The sequence below is a fragment of the Ascaphus truei genome, chromosome 17 (genome assembly GCF_040206685.1).
Source record: "Ascaphus truei isolate aAscTru1 chromosome 17, aAscTru1.hap1, whole genome shotgun sequence".
In the NCBI taxonomy this organism is placed as follows: Eukaryota; Metazoa; Chordata; class Amphibia; order Anura; family Ascaphidae; genus Ascaphus; species Ascaphus truei.
This window is the reverse complement of record NC_134499.1, coordinates 19,029,298-19,039,441: the sequence shown is the minus strand read 5'-3', so window position 1 is coordinate 19,039,441 and position 10,144 is coordinate 19,029,298. Positions and strand designations below refer to the sequence as shown.

Genomic DNA, 10,144 nt, shown 5'->3' with positions numbered 1-10,144 from the left:
CTCTCCTGGCCCCCTGCACTCCCTCCTCTCGTCCCTCCTATCCCGCTCTCCTTTCCCCCTGCACTCCCTCCTTTTGTCCCCCCCCCATCCCCAGCTCTCTCCTGTCCCCCCCATCCCCAGCTCTCTCCTGTACCCCTGCCCTCCCTTGTCCCCCCCATCCCCAGCTCGCTCCTGTCCCCCTGCACTCCCTCTCGCCCCCCCATCCCCAGCTCTCTCCTGTCCCCCTGCCCTCCCTCTTGTCCCCCCCATCCCCTGCTCGCTCCTGTCCCCCTGCACTCCCTCTCGCCCCCCCATCCCCAGCTCTCTCCTGTCCCCCTGCACTCCCTCCTCTCGTCCCTCCTATCCCGCTCTCCTTTCCCCCTGCACTCCCTCCTCTTGTCCCCCCCCCATCCCCAGCTCTCTCCTGTCCCCCTGCCCTTCCTCTCGTCCCCCCCATCCCCAGCTCGCTCCTGTCCCCCTGCACTCCCTCTCGCCCCCCCATCCCCAGCTCTCTCCTGTCCCCCTGCACTCCCTCCTCTCGTCCCCCCCCATCCCCAGCTCTGTCCTCTCCCTCTGCACTACCTCTCACCCCCCCATCCACAGCTCTCTCCTGTCCCCCTGCACTCCCTCCTCTCACACACCCCCAATCCTTAGCTGCCCTGTCCCTCTGCACTCCCTCTCGCCCCCCCCATCCCTCTCCTGTCCCCCTGCACTCCCCCCCTTCTCCTCCGCTTGTTTCTGTGTGTTCTGTTTAGAAGAGATGTGTATGTTGTGTGTATGTTGTGTGTGTGTGGTGTCCCCCCCCCCCCCCAGTAATGCAGAGATGGGGACAGAGGCGCACAGACAAAGTGACAAAGCTCCCCCTGGAATCTGTCCCTAGCAGCGGACGTGACTTGGTTTTTACTTTAACCTGCTGCAACAAACAGCGGATTTTCTCACAGCCTAAACCCCCCCTCCCTTTTCTCTTTCACTGGGAGCCCTCTTTCTCTTCCTCTCCTTCACTCTCTCGCCCCTTTCTCATCCTCCCTGTCACTTTCTTTCCCCCTCTCACTCTCACTTGTCCTCCTTCCCCTCACTCTCTCACCATCCCTCTCACTCACTCTGTCCCCCTCTCTTCCCCCCCACTCTCTCGCTTGTCCTCCCCCTCACTCTCTCATCCTCCCCCCCTCACTCTCTCGCTTGTTCTCCCCCTCACTCTCTCATCCTCCCCCTCACTCACTCTCTCTCATCCTCCCACTCACTCTCATCCTCTCCCTCCTCCACACTCACTCCCCCACACTCACTCCCCCTCCCCCACAGTCACTCCCCCACACTCACTCCCCCTCCCCCACACTCTCTCGTCCTAACCCTCACCCCCTCTCTCCTTTCCCCACACTCTCTCTGTCCTCTTCACTCAATCTCTCCCCCACACTCTCATCCTCCCCCCTCACACTCTCTCTTCCTCCTCCCCGGGGTGTTTTGCAGTAACCCTGCGGCACTGCAAGGGTTAAAGAACCTATTAACCCCATAACTGCCAGAGTCCCGCCGCAGGAAACGGGGAGTTGACGAGAAGCAGTTTAAGGAGATTATTCCTTATTACCCTCCAATCTATTGCCCCATGTACAGGTTGCAGTGATATAGTGTGTTACAGGCCCCCTAATAGCCAAAGGTCCCTCCCCCATGTGCAGTGGGTGCAGAAATGGCACAGAATTATCCCCTGCTCCTCCTGTCCAGGTTCACATTTGTTTAACCACTTAACTTCCAAGAAATGTAAGACGATAAAGTAATACAGACAGGGGGGACCTGTAACCCATGCAGTGCATCCAGCCAACCTCAGGGTGTCCCAGACAAAAGGGACCTGTAACCCACGCAGTGCATCCCTCCCACCTCGGGGTGTCACAGACAGAAGGGACATAGGTCTCTCTCACCAGCAGCTAAATATGTTGCCTGACCAGTAAGTGTTACCTCTCTATTCCCCAATATTCAGTAATTAGAATGAATCCCACCATCGCCCCCCACTCCAGAGTGTAGCCAGCCGCACACTGCCCCCATTGACCCCCCACTCCGGGGTGCAGCCAGCCACACTGCCCCCATCGCCCCCTATTCCAGGGTGCAGCCAACCACACTGCCCCATCGCCCCACACTCCGGGGTGCAGCCAACCACACTTCCCCATCGTATCCCCACATATTGACTTCTTCCTGAAGAACATGACGCCTCCTATCCCACCGGTGACTGTGATGTACCAGCAGCGGAGCCACAGTGTGAGAGTCCCCTGCCACTCTGTGAAGGTCTTGGGGTGGGGGAGGTGGACCGGGGGGGCTTAGTGGCAGGGGGGGAAGTGGGGTTAGTGGCTCCCGCTGCTTTTGACGCTTCCGGTTGTCCAGTCAATGATGATAAAACTCAGACTCATGATCATGAAGAGGACCCCAAGGCCGGCGAAGCAGGCGGCCTGCGGGACATATGAGAGAGAGAGAGAGAGAGGTTAAGGAGACCCAAGGTCGTTACTCCCTTCTCATTCTACTCGGCCTGTCACACTAGTGACCACCTGCGTCTCCTTCCCACTCTCCATTCGCTTGGTACTCGGGATAAAGCCCTCTCCTGGCTTCCTTCTTACCTATCTCATCGTTCCTTTGGTGCACGAGTGGCCAACTGCAGTCCTCAAGGGTGAAGACTGAGCCACTGATTGAGTCCCCCGTGCTGCAGCAGGGATATCCTTAAAACCTGACCCGTTGGTGGCCCTTGAGGACCGCAGTTGGCCACCGCTGCGTTTAGTGCATCTCTTGCTAACTCCTCTCCTGATCCATTTGTTGGTGTACATCAAGGCTCGGTTCTGGGACCTCCTCTTTACTCTCTGTACAGTCCCCCTTGGTGACCTTATTTATTCATTTGCCATCAACAATCACCTGTATGGAGATGACCCTCAACTATATATCTCCCCACCGAACCTCACGCTGCTAAAATATAACTTTTAGAAAAAACAGAGAGAGGTAGAACCCCAAGAAGAGCACTCTACCAATACTAACATCAAGGGGCTTTTGTACATAGAGATCCACCACCAACAGGCACGGCTTTTGGCATTATTTACACAGATAACTGACTCTGTGTGCTGTGTTACTGATATAGGTACAATACCACTAACCTGTACAAGTAACCAGCTACACCTGTATACTGCTACAGTCAGCGTTGATATCGACATGCTGATTTATGCCATACGACATAGTACAAACTAGACACTTACCGTTACCTGTTTTGACCTATAACCATCCTTTGGATCTACTCTACACCACTAGTGTTATCGTGCGGCCATATCCCAGACTCTGGGTTTACAGTACAGAGTTTATTGTGGTCTGCTTTGCTCATTTTTAATATTAATTCACTGTACACTAGCTATCATTAGTATATTACTTGACCTATAGTGTTCCCCATATTATTTTATATTTAGAGTTAAGACTCAATTAAAGTTTCTGGTTTTAATTAATTCATTACTCACCCACCTTACTAGGTTCTGATACATTTTGGCTACACATTGGTAGAGTGCTCTCCTTGGGGTTCTACCTCTCTCTGTTTTTTCTATTTGACATTACCCCTGATAGTAGCACCTCCACATAGCCACATCCAGCAAGCAGTAGCGAGGGTATTCCTTCCCCCTCCACTTCCCCTTTTCCCCTCCTTGTGTTTAAAATATAACTTTTCCCTGTTTCTCTTCTACTAAAATATTGTATGTATATCTTTATTTGTATAGCGCCATTAATGTACGTAGCGCTTCACAGTAGTAATATACGCGACAATCATATAAACTGAGACAATAGGAGGGCGTTCTGGTAAGTGCCAAGGTACGAGGTGTATAGTATCAGCCATGGAGCTACTCATATACTTCGATAAGGAGGTGTGTGTTAAGGTGGGTCTTAAATGTGGATAGAGAGGGGAAGGGCATTCCAGAGGTGCGGGGCAGTCAGTGAGAAAGGTTTAAGGTGGGAGAGGGCTTGAGATACAAAGGGGGTAGAGAGAAGACATCCTTGAGCGGAACGCAAGAGTCGGGATGGTGTATAGTGAGAAATTAGGGATGTGATGTAAGGAGGGGCAGAAGAGTGTAAAGCTTTAAAAGTGAGGAGGAGAATTGAGTGCGAGATGCGGGATTTGATCGGAAGCCAGGAGAGGGATTTCAGCAGGGGAGACGCTGAGACAGATTTAGGAAAGAGTAGCGTGATTCTGGCAGCAACGTTTAGGATAGATTGTAGGGGAGACAGGTGAGAGGCAGGAAGGCCGGACAGCAGGAGGTTACAGTAATCGAGACGGGAGAGAATGAGGGCCTGAGTCAGAGTTTTAGCAGTCGAGCAACAGAGGAAAGGGCGTATCTTTGTAATATTGCAGAGGAAAAAGCGACAGGTTTTAGCTACGTTTTGAATGTGAGGGGCGAATTTGAGAGAGGAGTCGAGTGTGACCCCTATGCAGCGTGCTTGGGCTACTGGGTGTATGATAGTAATTCCAACAGTAATGTAGAAGGAGGCAGGGGGGCCAGGTTTGGGTTGAAATATGAGGAGCTCTGTTTTTGACATGTTAAGTTTAAGTCGGCGGAGGGCCATCCAGGATGATATAGTGGGGAGACATTAGAAACTTTGGTCTGTACAGCAGGTGTAAGGTCAGGGGTTGATAAGTAAATTTGGGTTTCATCAGCATAGAGGTGATATTTTAACCCAAGAGATGTTATTAGGTCACCTAGAGAGAGTGTAAAGAGAGAAGAGGTCCCAGTACATAGCCCTGGGGTACCCCCACAGAGAGATCGATAGAGGAGAAGGTGTTAGCAGAAGAGACACTGAAAGTACGATGGGAGAGCTAAGAGGAGATCCAGGATAGAACTTTGTTCCGAATACCAAGAGTATGGAGAATGTGACGGAGAAGAGGGTGGTCCATGGTGTCAAATGTGCAGAGAGGTCAAGTAATATGAGCAGAGTGTAATGACCTTTCTCTTTGGCAGCATAAAATATTAATGCATGCCCTCATTCTCCCCCGTCTGGATTACTGCAAACTTCTCCTTACTGTCCTCCCTGCCTCGCTGCTCTCTACCCTTGAATCTATTACAAATGCTGCTTTGAGGATAACCTCACTCTCCTCTAGATCTGGGGTGCGCAAACTGGGGGTGCGCCCTGGGGGGGGCGCAGGCGGTTGCAGAGGGTTCGCGGTCTTCCAAGGCATTCCAAGGCCGGGGGATTGCGTGAGGCCTCTGCAACTCTCAACTTACAGAAGCGTGACGCCGCTGGACCATATGACGTGACGTCACATGACCCGTCGCCATGGCAACGCGGCGTTATTCACGGCTTGACGTCACTTGACGCTGGAAAACAAGGTAGGGGGGGGCGCGAGCACCAGGGGGGAGCAGGCAGGGGGGCACAGCGCCAATAGTTTGCACACCCCTGCTCTAGATTAGTCTCTACTCCACTCCTCCTTATTCACTACAATTCTTCTTCTCTCATTGTAGGCTCTCCTCTGCCCCTCCTTATATCTCCACTTTAATCTCTCACTACACCTCTACTCGCTGCCTCCGCTATGGCCTGCCTTCTCTCCACCCCCGCTAGAGGATGAAGCAAGCGGAGGATGGAGAGGGGGGGGGGGAGGAGAGAATGCGAGCAAGAGGTTACTGGGAGAGAGAAAGGAGTAGAAGGGGAGGAAGAGAGGGAGGGAGAAAGGTCCCTGAAGGAAAGGAGAGTGAGAGGGGAGAGAGAGTGAAAGAAGAAGTGTGCAGAAGGCTGAGAGACGTTACTGTGGGGGGTTGGAAGGGGGTTTGGAAAGGGGAGGGAGAGAGAAGCTGAATGAAGATTAGGAGAAAGATGGAGTGAGCGAGATAGGGAGTGGGGAGTGGCGTTAGTAAGAGATGGAAGGCAGAGAGAGGGGTTCCAGCGAGTTAGAAGTGTGTGTATATAGGCCATCAATGGGACGCACCAGTATTTTGGGAGGAGACCTCATGGGCTCCTGGTCCTTGGGCATGATTCGGATGTAGAATATCGCTGGGAAGATGAAGATCAGGCATGGAGCAGACGTGGCACCTGGAGTCGGAGAAAAGGGGCAAGTCAGGGGCTGGGATGGAAGTGACCGGGGTCAGGCCCGGGGAGGGGTACCGACACACACTTACCTATGAACCCGAAGATGCCCAGGATAGTCGGGGCAAAGATAACGAGGAGGTTAATTAGCGTGAGAAGAAGCACCGCGATGAGCGTGTGTCTGACCCAACTGAACTCCTTGTTCTGGAATAGCATGTGCTGGATGGCGCGGCGTACCTAACGAGGGAGCGCAATTAGAAAGCACCCGTCACTAACAAGCATATGGCACACAGCGCACATGGACGCAGGACAGGGTAATTACACAAATATACATCCGCGAGAGTCGCACTCGGTGACAGAACAGTGATTATTCTGTGACCCCCCCCTCCCCCCCCCCCGGGATCCCTCACATCTGCGTCACACGCCAGAATCACTGTGACTACTGACAATCATTCTGATCACTTCCGGCATGCGGACGCGCGTGGAAGAAGCTCGTTAATCAAGTTTCTTCTGTCTGAGGCTCCATATAACGCCTCCTGTTATTCCTCCTATGACTCTATATAACCGCTCCCTATAACTACTCCTATTACACCATATAACCGCTCACTACAACTGCTATTACCCCATGAAACCTCTTGCTATAACTACTCCTATTGCCCCATATAACCGCTCCTATAAATTCCTCATATAACCCCTCCCTATAACTCCACCTATTACCCCATATACCCTCTCCCTATATCTCCTATTACCCCATATACCCTCTCCCTATATCTCCTATTACCCCATATACCGTCTCCCTATATCTCCTATTACCCCATATACCGTCTCCCTATATCTCCTATTACCCCATATACCGTCTCCCTATATCTCCTATTACCCCATATACCGTCTCCCTATATCTCCTATTACCTCATATAACCGCTCCCTATAACTCCTCCTATTACCCCATATAACCACTTCCTATATCTCCTATTACCCCATATACCCTCTCCCTATATCTCCTATTACCCTATACATCCCCTCCCTATAACTCCTATTACCCCATATACCCTCTCCCTGTATCTCCTATTACTTCATATAGCCTCTCCCTATAACTCCTCCTATTACCCAAGTTTGACTCCTAGAGGAGACTTACCGGGAAGAGCACGATGGGCACTGTGAGAGTGACGGCGATCAGCACAGCGACACGCACACACAAGATCAGGACATCAAAAGGATCCACGTAACTGTATGTGTGCAAGAGCTCAGACTCCACATGCCCTGGGGGAGGAAGGAGAGAGAGGTGAGGGGGAGAGAGAGAGGGGAAAAGGGAGGGGGGAGAAGGGAAAAGGGAGGGGGGAGAGAGAGAGAGAGAGGGGAAAAGGGAGGGGGGAGAGAGAGAGAGGGGAAAGGGAGGGGGGAAAGAGAAAGGGGTGGGAGAGATGTGAGGGCGAGAGAGAGATAGAGAGAAAGGGGGAGAGGAAAAGGGGGGAGAGGGAGAGTGGAGGGAGAGGGGGGGAGATACAAAAGGGGGAGATAAAAAAGGGGGAGATGTGGGGGGGAGATAAAGAGGGGGGTGAAAGAGACAGAGTATTACACGCCACACAATCTCTGTGGCTCGTCTACTGCACCACATAGAAGCCTGAGCTGACTAATGCTGCACTCTATAATGATACAGAGTATCTCTATACAGTCACAGCCCCTGAATATCAATGCGCTGCACAGTATAATGACACAGAGTATCTAGATGCCCTTAGGCCTCGGACATAGTACAGGTGCGCGAGCGCGTGACGTCACGCGCGCCTGTGCTTGCCGAGATCCGTGGCCTGCAGGTTTGTGTGATGGGGGGCGTGGCGAGGGCATGCTTGTGACGTCACGTGAGCGGTTCGCCCTCATTGGCTGAACCGCACACGTGACCGGGCTGTCGCGCGGCAAAGACAAACTATTTTGTCTCACCGCACATCTGTCGTCTCGCCGCTCGCGTGCGCACTATGCACATGCGCATTGGCCTCCATTGGTTTGGATTTGGCGCGAGCGATGGGACCAGTATGGACGCGGCCTTAGACTCTCCCAACCGTTCAGCTTTTAGTGTGCGGCTTGGAACGTACCGTAGAAGGTGAGGTACCCGAAGAGCGCGGCCAGGAAGTACATGCAGTACATGACAGTGATGGAGATGTTACACACACACTGCATCTTCTTCTTGGTGGGGCTGGAAAAGAGGAGAGGGGATTAATCCCAGCACTACAACACTGCACACGGAGCACTGCAACACTACACCTTCCCACTACAACACTGCACATCCCCACTGCACACAGAGCACTGCACATCACCATTGCACACAGAGCACTGCGACACTGCACATCCCCACTGCAACACAGAGCACTGCGACACTGCACATCACCATTGCACACAGAGCACTGTCGCACTGCACACAGAGCACCGTCGCACTGCAGACAGAGCACCGACGCACTGCACACAGAGCACCGTCGCACTGCACACAGAGCATCGTCGCACTGCACACAGAGCACCGTCGCACTGCACACAGAGCACCGTCGCACTGCACACAGAGCACCGTCGCACTGCACACAGAGCACCGTCGCACTGCACACAGAGCACCGTCGCACTGCACACAGAGCACCGACGCACTGCACACAGAGCACCGACGCACTGCACACAGAGCACCGACGCACTGCACACAGAATGAGTCAGTGAGAGCTGGTTACACTCACTCGCGCAGCTCGGTGTATATTGGCAGCACCTCTGGGTGACAAACGAAGGCGAACGCCATGATGGGGATCGTGTAAGCGGTCTGCAGAGAGAGAGAGGGAGATCGTAAGAGGAGGAGTTATAGGGAGGGGTTATATGGGGTAATAGGAGTTATAGGGAGCGGTTATATGGGGTAATAGGAGGAGTTATAGGGAGGGGTTATATGGGGTAGTAGGAGTTATAGGGAGGTGTTATATGGGTAATAGGAGGACTTATAGGGAGCGTTTATATGGGGTAATAGGGAGAGGTTGTATGGGGCAATAGGAGGAACTCCTTTTATTGAAATTTTTTTCCAACATTACATTCCATAGAAAAACATTTCAAACAAAAAACTGCACATTATGTTACATTATGTACAAACTTACATTATATCAATATGAACTCAGCATGTGTGCCAACCTTTCTCCTCAACAGCAACTTCACATTCCATTTATACACATTTTAATTGAAACTAAATAAGAGCCTTAACTATAGCATTAATAGCTGCTACCTTTAAAGGATTAATTACTGAACAAACATTTTAAGCCACACCCACCCCGCCACCCCCCAAAAAAACCACACCGTATTTTTTCTTTTTCCCCACATTATCCCCCAATGACCCAAGCCTCTTAATGGTCACTGAAGGTGGGATCATGTCCGAATCTGTCTCTCTGGAAACGTCCATATTATGTTCCTCTTTGGATAAGGAAAGTTCCTCTACATCGTCGGAGTCCTCAGCTCTTGACCCCCAATCCTTCCTCAGAGCAGAAAAACGGTTCTTTATTGCTACCTGAGGAACTTTACCAGCGGGACCTGCAGGACGTCGAAGAGTCCCTCCAAGTTTTTTTTACCGTGCTCTTCTTCCTTTTCTTTTTTCCCTGTGCCCAAAGCTGCTCACTTTCTTTTTCTTTATTATTATTTCCCCTCACTTGGGTTTCCATCATAGTAGGATCATCTGATTCCCTAGATTGTTCCCCTGCTGGGAGTAGATTTGAGGAGGTTCCTTCTAAGGGGTCTTCTGACATTTCCTGGGCCCTGTTTACACTCTCAATAATTGTTTCTTCTGTAAGTGTATCTGGGCAAACTGCATCCATAGGCGGTCCAGGACAAGCTCCGTCCCCAGGATGATCTAAGCAAGCGCCATCCCTAGGCTGAACCAGACCTACCCCATCTGCAGGCGGATCCAGACATATTCTGTCTGCAACTTTCAGGGCTCGGTCGTAAAGTGCTTCATTGTCTTCGAAGTCCACTTCCTGCTCCCATACTTTTGAAATATTATGCCAGCCTTCTGCGCAATTAGTATATGAATGTCCAAATTTATCGCATAAATTACATCTGATGTTTGTACAACTTGCCCTCTCGTGGCCCAAGGACTGGCACAAGTTGCATTTCAGAACATCACAGGACATGCTTAAATGTCTGGCTG

At 51.7% G+C, this 10,144-nt stretch overlaps 1 protein-coding gene across 3 annotated transcripts in view; it reads right to left on the bottom strand.

Annotated features, from left to right (window-relative positions):
• Positions 1-1,337: 1,337 nt before the first annotated feature.
• Positions 1,338-10,144, bottom strand: part of SLC38A3 (solute carrier family 38 member 3) — a 75,429-nt gene continuing 66,622 nt past the window's right edge. For all 3 annotated transcript variants that reach the window (XM_075574164.1, XM_075574165.1, XM_075574162.1), the window contains 6 exons: positions 8,703-8,782; positions 8,082-8,182; positions 7,130-7,254; positions 6,087-6,231; positions 5,897-6,000; positions 1,338-2,408 (listed from right to left, as the gene is read on the bottom strand). In XM_075574164.1, coding sequence (XP_075430279.1) covers positions 2,304-2,408; positions 5,897-6,000; positions 6,087-6,231; positions 7,130-7,254; positions 8,082-8,182; positions 8,703-8,782 — 660 coding nt within the window. In that variant the 3' untranslated portion in view covers positions 1,338-2,303. The remainder of the gene's footprint in view (positions 2,409-5,896; positions 6,001-6,086; positions 6,232-7,129; positions 7,255-8,081; positions 8,183-8,702; positions 8,783-10,144) is intronic.